Here is a 17483-nt window from a genome sequence, read left to right on the forward strand (position 1 = left end):
AGTCTCCAAAAACACATCCATCACATGACCTACAGCAAGCTCTTGCTACAGTTGATGTCAAAGTGCATGAATCTACAATTAGAAAAAGACTGCACAACTTTAATTATCATGGGAGGTGTGCAAGGAGGAAACCTTTACTATCTGAGAAAAACATGAGGGCAAGACTGAAGTTTGGGGAAAGACCACAGAGAGAGACAAAGGCCAAGACTTCTGGAATAATGTGCTTTGGACAGATGAATCTGTAATTGAATTATTTGGACAAATACAACTCTTCAGCAAAAGAACCTCATACCAACTATGAAACATGGCGGTGGAGGTTTTATGGTTGGAGCTTTGCAGCAGCAGAACCTAGTCAGTCATCATCATAGAATCCACTATGAATTCTACATTGTATCAGAAACCGCTTAAGGAACATATGAGACCATCTGTGAAAAAAATTGAAACTGAAGTGAAACTGGACCTTAAAACATGACACAAACATGCCATTAAATTCACCAAGGACTGGCTGAAAAGAAAAAAACAGAGAATTCTGACGTCAGAAGACCCAGTGAAATGGCTACAAGAAATATCTCGTTGAGGTTATTTCAGCCAAAAGGGTAAACACTAGCTATCAGGGCACAGGGTCTCCTAAATTTTTCCTCAGTTGAAATACTAATTTTTTTTTAATTTCTTTTGTTTAAAAGTGATTTTATTTGTTGTTGTTGTTTTTATTTACAAGCAATTGCATCACTTTCATCTACATGTACAAATTAAAACAAGATCAAAAACTGGCATGTTGACATTTCTTAACGAAGAACTTACAGTTTAATAGGGTGTCCTAATTTTTTCACATGACTATATATAATGTGCTGATATATGTGCTGATATATATAAAGTTTTTCATCCCTCTGGTCACACGCCTGACTGTCCTTAGTTTGTTCCAGGACCGAGAAGCCGTGAAGTCCCTCACCATGAGCGAGTCCGACGAGGCTTCGGCTGGCGAATGGAAAGAGAAGTATATTGCTCTGGAAGCTCTGCTCTTGAAGTTCCGTGGACAGATGAGTGTGATTCGAGACCTCACCACAGAAAAGGTTAGCATCTCCACCATCTAAACGTCAGACGCCCGTTCTCCCATCCGATCACTCCGGCATCTTTATAAGATCAGCTTTCGTTTAACCTCATGCTGAATAAGTAAAAACGACACTCTTACAGTATGACTTACTAAAGCGTCTCTAATTACAGAGCAGCAATGTGGTTTTACTATATCTGCAGTGTCCTCCCACAGTGACTTACTGCCTGTTTCACTCACCCGCATTTAACTGAAGCATCTGGAATATCATCATCTGGTAACATCTAGTAGAAATTCTGTTCATTTAAATGCTCAGCACAGTTCTTTAAGAGAGTCAAACAACTCCATACTAAAGTATTTACCATGTTTGGTGTGTTACAGCCTGTGTGTGTGTGTGTGTGCGCGCGTTTGCGCGTGCTCTATGGCCTATTTCTTTTGGTCCGACTCAGGGGAAAACTGATTAGAGGTTAATATAAACAGACGCTCGGCCACAGGGATCCAGACTGCTGCATTGTGGGACAGAAACTTTATTGGAGTATAGACTCGATTGCAAACATTAGTGCATATTGTTTAGTTTTTGTTTTTATATATAATGCATATTTCTACCTGCCATAGACATATGGGATTATTTCCACCCGCTTTTTTCCTTATAATTAACAACGAATAAAAACAGAGAACAAATAAGAACACAGAAAAAACACCCCTTCAGAACAGCCCCCATCACCTCCTTTCTCCACCCCACAAAGACAATGTTATGTCAGTTACATCATTCAGACTTAATACAATAGATGAAACAAAGTAAATGAGGATATTAAAGTCCAGAAGTAATAAATGAAATAAGTTAGGTCAGTCGTCGGGAATCTAACAGTGGTAAGATGTCAAGAAAAGGAGTCATGATACAAAGATACCATACAACTACTTTACCATACAAGTTCATGCAGATCCAGTGTTTCTTTGTTCTGGACATCTATCATATATACAGTTTTTTTTTTGTTTTTTGTTTTTTTTGCTGCACTGGTGTTGTTTTTTACAAGCAGGATAAAATACTTCTGATGAGTAAGCGGACATCACCCAGTATCTAAATTTATAGAAATGAAAAATTTTCTCTCCTGTGTCCATGTGGGTTCCCTCCAGCTCCCCAAAAGCATTCTGGTACAGTAGGTGGATTGGCTACACTAAATTGCCACCACTTGTGTGAAGTGTGTAAATGTGTAAATGTGTGTGTGCGTGTGTGCGTGTGTGCGTGTGTGCGTGCATGGAGCTTTTTAAATGATTGGCATCTCTTCAAGTGTATACTTTCCATTTCATGCCCAGAGTTCCCAGGATAGGCAACAGATTTTCCTGTCAACAAAAATTGGTTTTGGTTTTTTGTCATGGGAAAATACTTCATAGACCTTTGTGAATTGGTGGCAATCGTCAAAGTAATCGAGTACATATAACTAATCGAGTGCTGGCTGGTATTCATATGATGTTTATATTGCATTATTGTTTCTATAGTAACAGCTAATTCACAAGGACTAAAACGTTGTGTTGCTAATTGACAATGAAAAAGAAACGGTGTAATTGTTAATATTGTGATAAACAGAAGGAGTATGAAATGAGTATCAGTTATCAGCATTTTGTAACAATCAGTGTGTTAATTTGAAAATAATTCATCTCAAGGTCCTAACAGTAACTCCAGGTGAGACTGGGCATCATTCCATCATGCCATGATTATTTTTCTGTAAAACCACACATTATGTTTTGTTCCTTAAATACGTATTAGGTACTATATTAGGTATATAGGTACTATTAGAGTACTATTAGGGTGGTAACTCAAGTGTGTGTGTGTCTGTGTCTGTGTCTGTGTCTGTGTCTGTGTCTGTGTGTGTTTGCACCCCATCTTGTGAGGCCGGACTGGAAAATAGACTTCAGATTCCCCATGAGCCTGTGTCGGAAAACTGGTACAGAAAATAGATGGACGGATAAACAAATGCTGCTTTATCAATGACAGGGCTGTCTGATATTACCCAGAGTGCTAGTTTGGCAGCATCAGGTGTGGCTCCTGCTTTTCTGGAACAAATACCTGAAGCAGCACTGATCTAAGTAGAAGGAGTGTTTCTATGTGTTCTGTTGACTCCACTCAGCTGAGCTACCAGCTTAATAAGCCTGCGGTCATTAGTTTGACCTCTTCACACACACACCCACACACATACGCACATACACGCACACACACAAGCTCGACTGATAAAGATAACATCGGTCATAACAGTGCCTTGCTGGTCATGGGCGTATTGCTTCCTGATTGCTCATGGGATTTAATGAGCACTAGCCATACTAGATTTTATTTATTTATTTATTTATTTATTTATTTAGCAGGATACAATCTTGTGTTGACGTTCACACCTCAAAGCAACTCAGATGTAATTTTGAATGAATTTCTGCTTAATGTTTTGACCCTTGATCAGTTTGGAGACAGTGCTCTATAAGGTCTGCATTGTTGTTTAATTAAGCTTATAAATGTTAGATCAGAGAGTGAGGACTAGAGGACAAGGGCAGGGTTTTGCCAAGAAAAAGTGACTAAACGAAACTCTTAAGAGAAGTAAGCACTAGGAGATGAAAGGAAAGGGAGTGAACGAGTAATAGAGAGAGAATAGAGGGGGCCGCAGACAGAGCAGAAAATAAACCATCCCGTAATCACAAGACTCCCAGGGGAGGAAATGCCAGGGTTGGTAAACAGAGAGTATGTTATATGGGAAGTCAACATGCATCACACACAACACAAGACTTTCAGAGTAGAAATACATGTTTCTTTCATCATATCCAGCCTAATTGCTGAAGAAGACTTTACTGTATATGTACTTTAGACAAATTGTGTAATCATTCAACCTTCCATGCCAACCATCAAACACTAATTTGCCAGCATTTTCTTAATTTCCATTACTGTTAATATCAAAGGTCTTATAAGAGTTTGTGTAAGTGACTTCATGCGCCTTGCGAAAGAAAACCACACACAAGCACCAGTGAATGTCTATACACTGAGAGCACTATACGAAAAAGGAGAATCTGTTCTAGTTTAGCGTTCGCTCCTCTTCATGCCTGGCACGCCCAGATTGATTCCACATTTGTGTGGGTGGTGGCTTCAGAAATCCAGAGCCAACTGAGCAGAAGGCGGCGTGAGGGTCCAAGCAAGCACTTGTGACTTTTCTGCTCTCTGCAGCACTTGCTCCACACACACACACATGTTTATTTTGTTTGCCTGAAAACACACACTGGTACAGTATATAATGATAGTATGTAATAGCATGATGTTCAAACACAACTGCTGTGTTAGTGGGGGTTATTTCCATGTTATGTATATACTGATTTTATCTTTCGGAATGATCCAGTTTATACAGAGTGTGGACCGAGCGATGAATGCGTTTGTGTGTTGGTGTACAGAAGCTAGGTGATGCTGGGGAATTTAGAGCGGTGGTGTTGTGCTGGTTTGTAACACAGACAGGCTTTGTAAGCTCCGGTGGGGCTGCGGGGAGGGCGAGCCGCAAAGCACATGGCTTGGAATGTTAGGAATGGGGAGGCTGACTGCAGCATGGCCTATATGGCATTGGTTTATTTTGAACTTTTCCAACAGTTAACAGTTTCTAGTGATGAAAGTGTTAGACTCAGACTGTTATGGTGTGTGGCACATGTGTGTACACAGAGGTAGATGGCGTGTAGGAGAAGCAGTACAGTATATTCAGTTCTTATGAGTTTATCGGTGGAGCTCATCAGGTTCTCTAGGTACAGTAGATTGCTAAAGAAAAGGACTATAGCATTCTAATCCCTGCTTTACATCCTGGAACATGCCTCAAACCTTTGATAAGGATACACCCAATATCTCACAGCTCAGTTGGGCATGATGATCAGAAGAGGTACTTTTCCTCCGATAAACGTCAAGCACAATATCGTACATGTAGATTTCTGTATTTAGATGTGACTAAAGTGTCCAAGATCACAAGTCTGGTTTCCCAGATCCTGATGTTGTTGTTGCTGTTGATGTTCTTGCTGTCCTGTCTTCTTGTTCTGTACAGTTTACACTGTGAATGAACCATTCCTACTCTTTCATCCTGTTACTTCAGTTTTCCAGAGGTTATAGCAAGTAACAGCCACGCAAAACTAGCGTTCTGTCTTACAGCTGCATACGGTATAGTCTATAATTACGTTGCTTCTATATCTGTACATTGAGGTTGTTAGCTTTATCATTTGCCAAAAGCCAAAGCGTTCCAGTCTTTTTTGATTTCCAAAAACAACACATTGCAATTACAGTATATAGCTATACTTTCCAATGCCTATATAGTCAGCAGTCAGTTCTGGACTGTAATATGACTATATGATATAAATATTATTTTATATTTTATTGAATTAACTTGATTGCTAATCCATTTGAGTAGAAAGTAACTAAATGAACATTATAAATCTATCAATCGCTTAATTTCCCCTCCATCTGCTTGTCAAATTATTTGTTCTTATTGAAAGTTGTAAATGTTGAAGCGTTCTTTTTTTTTAATGACTGGACTGTTTTGTTGACCTTTTACTAGCAAAACAGCACTGGAACTAAATTTTCTATTTATGTCATATTTAATTTTTTTTTTATTGTGCACTGTGAATAGTATTCTTGCCGTATGACCCACTCTAACAGAGCTGCATAAAAAAAGGACAGAATCTCAAATTCAAATCAAATTCACATCATACACAGCATGTAGGGATTTTTATTATTTTTTTTTTTTACGATCGTCCTTGTTATATAAAAATTGTCAGATCGTTATAAAAACAGAGTCAAAAAATGGAATTAATAGTTATAAAGTTACATTTGCAATAAAGTGGTAATGAGCTTAACAGAGATAAGAAAAAGTTGTTATATGGAATATTGAAAACATATAAATACAGTGATATGTTGATATGAATTAATGAGTATGAAATTTGTATTCTCTGTGTAACACACACATCAGCCGGCATTCCTGGAGACGTTTGATATTTTTCATCACACTCGCTTATGCCATTACTGATCAGAACATCCTCTGAAAATTGGTTCGAATGTAAAACAGGACAGAAAGCCTCGAAAACTTAACAACATACTGTTCATGCATTTTAGCTCACTATGACTTATGTGCATTTTTGTGGTACTGGTCTTCCTGATGGTCACTGAACAAGACAATGATGGCAAAACCAACAAGTTTTATAAACTGGGACATAATTATAGTGTACGATATTATAAAGGGATTAAAAAACAGATGTTTTTGATAATGGGTTTAGAAAATGGGTGACAAAAAGGAAAAGTCTGTTTAAAAGCTTTAAACAACAATTTTCTGGCTTGAATATTCATTTGAAGAGAATAAATGTGTCTTAAAACCTTTTAGATATTCTATGGAAACATGAGTGAATCACTCTTGGCATATCTGTAGCGATGTATTAGATCACTTTAAATTGCTCGCTTTTATGAGTGTTAATAATGAAGGCAGTGTGTGAAAGAGGCAGAAAGATCTTGGCTTTTTAAAATGGAGAGAAAAATATAACCGTTGTAACGTTTTACAAAATAGAATGAATGCAAACTATTAAAGAAGGAGTTCTTTTAGCTTCAACATACAGTACTCTACAGTATTTGCTGTAAGGATTTGTGTTTATTTAGCCACAAGTGCATTAGTGAGGCGCTGATGCTGGGTGAGGAGGCCTGAGGTTCAGTCATAACAGATGTGTTCAATGGGGTTTCCTGGGACCTCGCTTTGTGTGCACATTAAACCATTTAGTGCAGGGAAAAGGAAATTGTAATGCAATAACATACAGGGACATGCTATACAATTGTGTGCTTCCAAATTTGTGGCAGTAGTTTGAGGAAGAATCACACATAGGTAAGTGGAAAGTGGGGGTTTTGGCTCTTTCCAGAAACAGAGACAAAGTTGTTTTTTCTGGAGCAGCTAATGCTTTGATATTGCTATAACTCTATGGTTTTTAAAGACAAAGCACATCATTATGATGTTTTCTGCTACGTTGAGCTAGTGAATGTGTGAAGAGAGAGGGATAGAGGGATTATAAGTGAGTTAGTGAGAGAGTGAATGAGTGAGCAAGTGTGTAAGTAAAGGAGTAGTTGAGTGAGTATGTAAGCGTTCTGAGAATGTGAGTGTTTGTGAGGCCAGACTGGATGATAGACTCCAGGTTCCCCATGAGCCTGTGTCGGAAAACTGGTACAGAAAATAGATTAACGGATAAACCAATGCTGCTTTATCAATGACAGGGCTGTCTGATATTACTCAGAGTGCTAGTTTGGTAGCATCAGGTGTGGCTCCTGCTTGGCTGGAACAAATACCTGTAGCAGCACTGATCTAAGTAGAAGGAGTGTTTCTATGTGTTCTGTTGACGTGATTGAGCGAGTGTGCAAAGGTGTGTATGAATTTGTGCAAGAGTGTGTGTGTGTGTGTGTGAGTGCAAGAGTGAGTGCGTGTGTGAGTGCAAGAGAGTGTGTGTGTGTGTGTGTGTGTGTGTGTGTGTGTGTGTGTGTGTGTGTGTGTGTGTGTGTGTGTGTGTGTGTGTGTGTGAGTGCAAAAGTGAGTGCGTGTGTGTGAGTGCAAGAGAGTGTGTGTGTGTGTGTAAGTGCAAGAGTGTGTGTGTGTGTGTGTGTGTGTATGTGTGTGCAGGAGTGTGTGTGTGTGTGTGTGTGTCTGCAGGAGTGTGTGTGTGTGTCTGCAGGAGTGTGTGTGTGTGTCTGCAGGAGTGTGTGTGTGTGTGTGTGTGTGTGTGTGTGTGAGTGCAAGAGTGTGTGTGAGTGGGTGGGTGCGTGTTTGTAGGTGTGTGTGCATGTGCGAGTGCATGTGCAAGTGCGTGAATGTATGAGTGCACAAGGATCTGAGTGAGTGAGTGCATGCATGAGTGCGTGTGTGAGTGCGAGTGCATGTGCAAGTGCGTGTGTGCGTGTGTGCGTGCGTGTGTGTGTGTGTGTGTGTGTGTGTGTGTGTGTGTGTGTGTGTGTGTGTGTGTGTGTGTGTGTGTGTGTGTGTGTGTGTGTGTGTGAATGCATGAGGTCACAAGGATGTGAGTGAGTGAGTGAGTGAGTGCTATGAAAGTGGTGTGTTTATTGAATTGAACAGCTCTCCAAATGAATGGTGTGACCTGCTGGTGTGTTGTTTTGCAGATGCAACAGTTAGAAACACAGGTTTTGGAGGCAGAGCGAAATGCCTATGAAGCAAACCAACAGGTAAGTGCTCTAAACTTCTTTTCTAGTTTTATTTGACTTGATGTGATGTTATGGGACCTGATGTGACCAGGTTTGTTTGCATCCTGCATTTCAGGTGCAGTGGATGGAGGTGCGTCTGAAGGCTACCAATGTGGAGTCTGGTGACTCTGAGCTCAAGCTCTTCAGACGCTGTCAAGACCTTCAGGCTGCTCTGCAGGAGAAAGAAGAGCTTATAACCTCACTGGAGCATCAGCTAGAGGAGCAGGTCAATAAGTTATTCAAACAGTAGGGGGCAAACAGGGGGTTTTACAATCCTGATAGAAACTGATAGAAAATGACTGGCTGCTTTCACCAATAATAAATAACTCAATCTTTGGAAAAGCACTGGCAATGTATATTCTGGGCTTTTTTCACTTCTTTGTTCAGAGGAGCTCAGTACTTGATTAGCCTGAGAGGAGGTAGCGTGAAGGGAAAATTAATCATCATGGGCATTGGGTTCAACAATTATTTCTTTTCTTTTTTAAAATGTGTGTATTTCCAGATTATTTGTGAGGTAGGAAATAAAAAGAAAAAATCACATACTATACTTTTAAGCTAGCTAGCATGTAAGGAAATATAACTATCACAGACGCCATGCGAACATCAAAAAGTTTTGCAATACCTACAGTTATAATGCTATTTCTTTAACCTCTACACATCCATGTCCACCATCAGATTACAATGGCTTTTGGGCACATTCTGCTTTTTAAGTTGTGCGAACTTTATTCCTTGTCATCATGAGGACTTCATTTAATGCTTAAATTCACTTAACAGTTAATGCACATGTTAAAAATGAAAGAAACACACGGCTAGTTTGTGTTGTATCTGTTTTTAATGCAACATCACTAATATAACCTCCACCGCTACAGAAACAGAGCCGAAATCAAGATGCCAAGATTGTGGAGGAGAAAGCTGCAAAGATCAAGGAGTGGGTGATGCGGAAGTTAAATGAGGTTTGTGTTCTTCCACAAGTTTAATTGTGTGTTTGTGTGTGTGTGTGTGTGTGTGTGTGTGTGTGTGTGTGTGTGTGTGTGTGTGTGTGTGTGTGTGTGTTTTGTATGGGGTGAAGTGTGAATTTTCCTTATTGTCTCATACCTGTTTTTCTTATGGATTTAGTTTGAAGTAGAAAACACATCCTTGAAGGAAACAAACCAACAGCAGGAGTCTCAGATATTGGAACTGAAAAGACAAATTCAAGGTGTATTTATTCAAGCGTCTTTTCCTTTGTCTTAGTGCAACACTACAGTATATGTTTTGCAACCTGACTTGTAGTGTCCAGTAATACCCTTAACTAAACTGCATATATTGTGTGTCAGTCTTGGAGCAGGCTGTAGGACACAGAGGGTCAGATCACACTAAACCCGGACAGGCCCAACGCCTCAGCAGCCTGACCTTTGGTTGCTTTCATGTCCAAGGGAAGAGTCCTCAGGTGCGGACCGGCCCCATGCCAGTTCAGAGGAGCACATCTGGTCAGGCAGATCCTCATACATACTGTATATCTTAAAACTTAAAAATACTTGTGAAGACTTTATAACTAATGTTGACATCTTCGATTTTGTAATCTGTACCTGTGCTTCTGGACAATGCAGCCCAAAGCTCCTTGTGGATGGAGTAAATGTGTAACCCAGACTTTCTGTTTGTTTCTCAACAGACTGTGGGAATAAACAAGATACGGAGACTGAGGCTGTGTGTCCCAGCTCTGGCATGGAGCCTGAGCAGAAGAAGGAGTGTGACACTGCAGAGGACATCCTGGCTCACAGCGCTGAGGACGAAACAGAACCAAGGGAATCTAACTTTACCTGCTTAGAAGACACTGACATACAGCAGCCCATCTCTAAAATATTTTCATCTCATCTAGCCGGATCAGACAATTCAGCCGAGCACAAAGCCAACGAGGACATGGTGGACATTGAGGACGGCTCCTCGGACGAGCTGAACAAGCGCTTTCGTATGCAGCGTCTAAATTCTTCATCCTCCTCCAGTGAGGCCAATACACCCAGCCCAGTTCTGACCCCAAAACGCCCCACACCATCCCAGGACGCACATGATACACCTGCCTCACCCAAGCAGCCTCGTCTGCGCAGCCCCAATGCCTTTAACGTTGCTCTAGCCAAAAAGCACCTAAGCCAGCCTTCAGTGGTTAGCGAAACAGTCCACGGGAGAACCCGTAATGCCATTAGCATGCTACGCCCGTTGAAGCCACAGGAGCAGGAGATGGAGACCAGTGAAAGTACAATACCCATTGAAGAGCCTTCTAAAGCCCTAGCAGAAGAGCCAAAGTCCCCTGATGCAGCTGCACCATTACCAGGGAACAAACCTCCCACTCCTCCACTGCACAGGTTCCCCTCCTGGGTTAGTAATCAGCCCATACGCTTTACTCATCTGTTCTTACTTCACATTTACTAAACATTATTTTTATTGTTGCCTTCAGGAAAGCAGAATATACGCTGTGGCTAAATCTGGAATTCGGCTTTCAGAAACATCTCGTACAGATGTAGCAAATAAAGGTAAGTTCTAACATCTAAGGTTTCTCTCCATTTCTGTATTATTCTACACATACTTTGTCAGGCTGATTTATCGTTGATAGATTAAAATAAGAATTCTATACATCATTGTATTTTCTGAATATTTCCAGAATAAAAGAGTAAAGTCACTGGTATCTTTCAGTCTTTTTATCTCTCTTATGCCAAATCTCATCTCAGTCTTTACTCTTTATCCAGACTCCTCCCACCCATCCTCATACCCTGCCTTCATTCTGTACACATCTCTCATCTACAAAAATATGAACACACCGGTCTACACCACAGTCAAAGGGGTAGGTATCAGTTCTATCAAGACCAGTTGAGCTTGATTCGAGCAGGAAATTTGAGTGAACGCAACATCTCTGGTTAAAAAAAAAATGTCCGTATTTTTTTTATAGTTTTTTTTATCCACTGATAGCATTAAAGTGGGTGATTCAATACCAGTTACTGCCATTTTTTTTGTTTAGTTGCTGCTAACTGGCTATGCTACTGAAAAATCACTTTCAAGCAGTGGGCTGCAAACTGACTAACATACTGAACACAAGCAGTGTGAATTAATAATTTAAAGTGTCTAAGGTTTTATAGATCCGTAATGGGTTTGTTTTATGAATCGCAAATCAAATACACAAACAAAAAGTAATGGTGTACATTAATTAGGACATGTAAGAGTACTTTCACTGTGTTCCAAGTGGTCTCAGATCAATGACTCAGCGAATTTTGCGCGTCTGTCAACACAACAAATCGAACTCACATCTCTCTAAAGTGACCCACTAGTCCACCTTTAATTCAGAGGTAGTCTGAGTTCGGAATGTATGATGTCCATTTTATTTGTGCATTGGGAAAACAACTTTTAAAAATTTTCAAAATTTGCTTTAAAACTAGATAAATAATTTGAGAGTTGCTGAATTAACAAAACAGACAAATTAAACAGACCGTTAAATAAAATGGCTTTCTGTGGGGTCACGAGGTCACACAATAAGGGCAGAAGTGATAAGAAGCAACATGACCGATAAGATAATAATACTACTGATATATAGTATGTGTGTAGGTGTTCCTAAACAAATCCAGTCGGGTGTGATTTTCTTAGATGTGGTCAAGTTTTTGGACTGCCAATTAGAAGGTTGTGAGCTCATATCCCATCACTGACAAGCTGCTACTCCAGGGCCCATAGACATAGGGCTTTTTTATATATTTATTAACTGAATAAAATGAATGTTAGTCGCTTTGGATAAGGGTATCTGTCAAATGCCAGAAATGTAAACCTTTTCAGTAAATCAGTCGTCTCAACACAGTGAGCACAGTGAGCCTGTTTTTCACAGCTCATGGTTTTGTGTTTGGAGGTCTACATGTTCACATGGGTTTCCTCCAATTATCCAAAGACATGCAACTAGATGTTACAGCTACGTAGTTCTCTGAAACTAATACATATAAATATATAATGGATAAAGGGATATTATCGGTCACCCACTCCTCATGTTGAAATTAAACCTATGCAGCGGGATATTGTCTCTTTTGCATTATCTACCATAAAGTGTTATTAAGCTCTCTTAAAGCCTAATAGTACAAATCAAATTGTTATGCTAACAGGTTGGCTAATGTTTTTTTCTGTATTTTTCTGTATTGCTGTATTTGTTGCACCTGCTATTCCTTTTTATACAGTTTGGCCACATGAGGGCAGTATTGTCAAGCAATGACCACAGATATGGGTGTGGTGTTTTACTGGTTTTCTTCCTGTAGAGGGTGGCGCTGCTGAGTAACACTCAGTTTTCAGAGGACTCTTCCACCTCAGAGGAAGAGGAAGGTTCAGAGGAGTGTCAGTCAAACTCTGGGGAGGAAGAAATCGGTTTGCGTGCCTCCAGCTCCAATTGTGCCAAAAGCCAGGAAAGCTCCCTCAGAAGAGGTAGACACACAGAAACTGACCTCAGACTTGCGTGTCCCCTTACACATTACACTGTTCCCTTTGGAAAATGTCTGATGTGGGTCTCTCTCCGGTTTTAGCTGTGTCTCTTTCCTCCATGGCTTCTGAAAGTGACTATGCCATCCCTCCCGATGCCTATTCTACAGACACCGAGTACTCTGAGCCTGAGAACAAACTTCAAAAGACCTGCTCTTCCAGCAGTGACAGTGGAAAGAGTGTATGACACATGCATACACACACATACACACACACACACAAGCTGCTATGGTCATGCCCATGTACATACTCACAAGAGACAATATCTTGGTCCAGGAGCCGATGGAAAAGTCTGGGTACCTGCTTAAGATGGTCAAGACATGGAAGAAAACCTGGAAACGCCACTGGTTTGTCCTGAAAGATGGAGAACTGATGTACTTCAAGTCACCGGTCAGTTCCTTGTTTATGAACCAAATACAGTGATGCTAGAAAGCTTGACCTGTTTTCAGTACTTCTTCATAAGCCTTGCTGAACCTACACCTGAATGGCCTCCCCTTCACTGAAACACCTGACGTCTATTATTATAATAACTGTATCTATAAAATATAAAATGCTTTTGCATCATTTGTTCAATAGGGTTCTCCTGATACACTGTTCGCATTTCAGATCATTTCAGATTTACACAGAAATACAGAAAATTGTAAAGGGTACACAGACTTTCCAGCAGTGCTGCACCTGTGTATTTAGTATGCTCATGATGCTGTCAGGGTTTCCACAGTAGGTCAAAACTGTGTGAGCCAAGAAAAAAAAGTGTGCTAAGAAAATTTAATACAGGTTTTTTCCCCCCTTTTCTCATTTTCCTATTCCATAGAGTGATGTCATCCGTAAACCTCAAGGCCAGATTGAGCTAACCGCTTCCAGCACTATTTCTCGTGGTGATGGCAAACAAATACTTCAGGTATTGTGTGTGTGTGTGTGTGTGTGTGTGTGTGTGTGTGTGTGTGTGTGTGTGTGTGTGTGTGTGTGTGTGGCAGGGATGTACCTGAGCACAAATACATTATTAACATTGTACAGATAACGTGTTTGAATTTTGCAACAGCCAAAAACCAAAATCATTTGAGGAAATGTGCATTTCCTATTTTCTACTGTCTTTACCGTGGATAAAATTTTGCTGTGGTGTGTATTTCTGATTTGTGATCGATTGATCTTCCTGTTCTGGTTTAAATACAGATATGAATATGTTCACAAAACGGATACAGATAATGCCACTGTGTTAGACTTCTAATGTCTAATGTGTTTGAATTCTTTCAGTCAAGAGTATAACCTGGTATCTGTGGTATCTGAGTATCTATATTTTCTTGTTCACAGGTGGTGACAGGAAAACATGTGTATAATTTAAAAGCAGACTCCCCTAACCTACTAGAGGAGTGGCTGATGGTCCTGCAGTGTGTACATAAAATCAAAGCAGCCAGTCCCCTGTTTACCCAACCCAGTGTCCGGCCAGCCATGAAGGGACATCTAACTAAGGTTTCTACTCTATCCTGCTGAAATCCTACATTTCTCAAAAAAAAACAAAAAAAAAAACAAGCAAAATACACTGTGTATCGTGGCTTTAGACATTTTTAGTTAGAGACTTCTGAATACACTTTAAGGTCATGTATGTAAAACAGATTTAATAGAAGATATCCATGCTATAACTTAGATGCACAGGAATGAAATATGATGTCTGTTAACCAAGGTTTTTTGATATAATTACAACATGAAGAATATGTCACATTGTATAGAAATACTAAAACCGTGCGTTTAATCCTAATATGTTTCTGCAGAGATATTTATGTAATCTTAGATGTCAAGCTTTATGTTGCACCTTGCAGGTAATACTCAGCATAATTAGCAGGGCTATGTAATTAGCAGGGCAGATTATGGACATAGTTATATAAATTAAGCACAAACTCCATAGATCCAAATACATGTTGTTGTTTTTTTATGCATGGATCTGATGACATACTGTGATAAAATTGTGGATTCTGTCAACCTGCTAGGATTTTCTTGTTAGCAATGTTGGCACATCTGTATGTTTGCTTCTTTCAGATGAAGCATGACTATTCTAAGCGTGTCTGGTGTGCACTTATTGGAAAGACACTGTACTACTTTAGATGCCAGGAGGACAAGGTACATCCTGCTGTGTGCGTGTGTGTGTGTGTGTGTGTGTGTGTGTGTGTGTGTGTGTGTGTGTGTGTGTGTGTGTGTGTGTGTGTGTGTGTGTGTTCTCATACATGTCATCCTTTCTTCCCTCAGTTTCCCCTTGGTCAGATCAGGCTAGCAGGAGCACATGTGGAAGAACTGAACTCAGATGAGGACAGTAAGAGTGGACAGTTCTCTCAGTCCACCATCTCCATTCAGATCGTGAACCAGAGCCCAACGTATCTGCACATAGATTCCCCACATGAGAAGGTAAGCGCAGTAGTAAATTTAGCCTAACTTGCTCTGCCAGTTTTAGTTGCTTTGCATTAATTATCTTGTTTGTGAAACTGACTTATATAGATGTATAAAGCTGATGAGTCAACTACTAAAACATGATACAATCAGAATACCAAAACCTTTGTAGTGATAGAAAAAAAAAATGAAAGAAAACACAGAATTACAGAAGGAAACGTGAATCTCCACTTTAATTGTAGCTATTAATATCATTTATTTTTATTTTTTTTGTACTCTTAAGACTTTGAGTGCAAGATGAGGGTTGGCTGCAGAAAATTTGCCCCATAGGCAATAGAGGGCTCTCCATATATGCTAACTAGTAATGTTTTATAGGCAGCATGGCTGTACCACCTGTCGGTGGCAGCGGGCATCAACGTGGGGCAGGTCGGAACTGAGTTCGAGCAGCTGGTTGGCAGATTGCACAGTGTGGACGGGGAATCGGGTATGTGTATCTTGGTTAATATTGTAAAACCTAACTGGTTCTTCACGGCTATTTTGTAGGTATGTCCGTATAAATAAGTCTCTCTGGCCAGCTATTGCATTTGCACAGGTTTCATTTTCTTCCTCAGGCTCTCAAGTGTGGAGGCATCCCATGTTGTGCTTCAGCAAGGAAGCCCTGTCCACCTCGCTCACAACTCTGCCCTCGCAGGCCTTACAGACGGAAGCCATCAAACTTTTTAAGGTCACAACCTATGCTCATTGTGCTGTACAGTTTATTCTGTTCATTATACTGTAGATGAGCTTTGCTAACATGTTACACCCGCACCATCAATGTACCGCAGACATGCCAGCTCTTTATTAATGTGGTCATCGACACTCCAGCGATAGACTACCACGTGACACTGGCACAGTGTGCGCTGCAGATGTGTCTCACGCACTCTGAGCTGCAGAATGAGATCTACTGCCAGCTCATCAAACAGACACGCAGGAGGCAGCCTCATGGCCAGCCAGGCCCCCTGCAGGTGAGGGCAGCACTTCTATAGAAAGTGTGCATTTAAAATTGAAAGCAGTAATTGTAAACATTTGTCAGGTTATATTATGGTGGAGAAGGATTTTGTGTCTAGTTCTTTCATGCATAATCAAAACCTGACATTCATATGTAATCAACGTCTGATGTTCCTGTGCACTACCTCTAATTTATATATAACTGTAAAGGGGAACTAAATGGCTGATTACATTGTGCCTGTGCCCCAACTGTAGTTAACGTAATGGCTTGTCTGTAAAACAATCAACTGATCAATACACAGGAAGTTCTTCAGTAGGAGGTTCTAACTGTATCTTTCTATAGTTTGAAGGCCATTTGTTACCAGGTATAAAGTCTGGTCACACAGACAGTTGCTTTGGGTTAAGTTCCAGAAGACTGCTATGCTACACGAACATCTTCAATAAACACTTTTCCCCTGAACTTGGTCCAACTTACTTTTCTTTTATGTATTAGAAGCATTCTAGAACGTTGGCAAGCCACCCAACGCCCGTGCAGTGAAATTTGAGGAAAATCTAACAGTTGATTATATTATAATACGCGTCCCTAGGTGGCACAGCAGCAGGATCCCGAGCTCTCATTGCCGTGGACCGGGTTCGATTTCGGGCAGGGAGCTAACCCAGCCACTGGAGAGTTAATTCTCAGTGCCGGTCCCGAGCCCGGATAAAAATAGGAGGGTTGACTCAGAAAGGGCATCCGACGTTGTCTGCTTTGACAAACCCCAGCAGTCAGCAGCTGAAAGAAGAAGAAAGAAAGAAAGAAAGAAAGAAAGAAAGAAAGAAAGAAAGAAAGAAAGAAAGAAAGAAAGAAAGATAGATAGAAAGAAAGAAAGATAGAAAGAAAGAAAAACAGAGATAGTCAACCACAGGTGCAAGTCAGTGGCAGGATGTTCTATGGGTACTGTGGCCATGCTTCTGAGAGCCAGGCTATGATCAGATGAAAGATCATGATTCTATGTCTAGTTAGTTTAGTGTCAGTTTTCTGAAGGTGTGTCAGTGTTTATCCAAACTAATAACCAGCCCTTATTTAAAGACTACATATTATTCTACCTTCTACACTGTAAGTCTTCTTCTTTTAGTTAAAGGTTTTTGCTTCCTTTTTACCAAAAGGATGATTTAAGCTTTTTCACAGTCTAGTAGCTTGCAGTGGTTTCTTAGTCTTCCACATTTTTGCCACTATTCGTTATTCTCCCACCAAGCATTCTACCATTTTGTTAAATGGCACAACAGTATTTCCCCACTCCCATTCAAAAGCAGCTTCAGCTTCTTCATCATTTGTCTTTCTTTTCTATTTCAACATGCCCAAACACCATCATGCTAGATTCCTGAATGTTTTTG

At 40.3% G+C, this 17483-nt stretch overlaps 1 protein-coding gene across 3 annotated transcripts in view; it reads left to right on the plus strand.

Annotated features, from left to right (window-relative positions):
- plekhh2 (pleckstrin homology domain containing, family H (with MyTH4 domain) member 2) overlaps positions 1-17483 on the plus strand; it is a 28595-nt gene that overhangs the window by 4128 nt on the left and 6984 nt on the right. For 2 of the 3 annotated variants that reach the window (XM_027150267.2, XM_047812687.1), the window contains exons 2-20: positions 924-1070; positions 8190-8252; positions 8347-8496; positions 9140-9223; positions 9387-9468; positions 9587-9739; positions 9922-10622; positions 10702-10777; positions 10991-11085; positions 12530-12692; positions 12791-12927; positions 13023-13136; positions 13558-13644; positions 14055-14213; positions 14778-14858; positions 14985-15140; positions 15498-15606; positions 15734-15846; positions 15947-16126. In XM_027150267.2, coding sequence (XP_027006068.2) covers positions 951-1070; positions 8190-8252; positions 8347-8496; positions 9140-9223; positions 9387-9468; positions 9587-9739; positions 9922-10622; positions 10702-10777; positions 10991-11085; positions 12530-12692; positions 12791-12927; positions 13023-13136; positions 13558-13644; positions 14055-14213; positions 14778-14858; positions 14985-15140; positions 15498-15606; positions 15734-15846; positions 15947-16126 — 2823 coding nt within the window. In that variant the 5' untranslated portion in view covers positions 924-950. Of the gene's footprint in view, positions 1-913; positions 1071-8189; positions 8253-8346; positions 8497-9139; positions 9224-9386; positions 9469-9586; positions 9740-9921; positions 10623-10701; positions 10778-10990; positions 11086-12529; positions 12693-12790; positions 12928-13022; positions 13137-13557; positions 13645-14054; positions 14214-14777; positions 14859-14984; positions 15141-15497; positions 15607-15733; positions 15847-15946; positions 16127-17483 lie in introns of all 3 variants that reach the window. The other variant, XM_047812686.1, reaches the window with a different exon arrangement.

This window comes from Tachysurus fulvidraco, chromosome 4, assembly GCF_022655615.1.
Source record: "Tachysurus fulvidraco isolate hzauxx_2018 chromosome 4, HZAU_PFXX_2.0, whole genome shotgun sequence".
Lineage (NCBI taxonomy): Eukaryota > Metazoa > Chordata > Actinopteri > Siluriformes > Bagridae > Tachysurus > Tachysurus fulvidraco.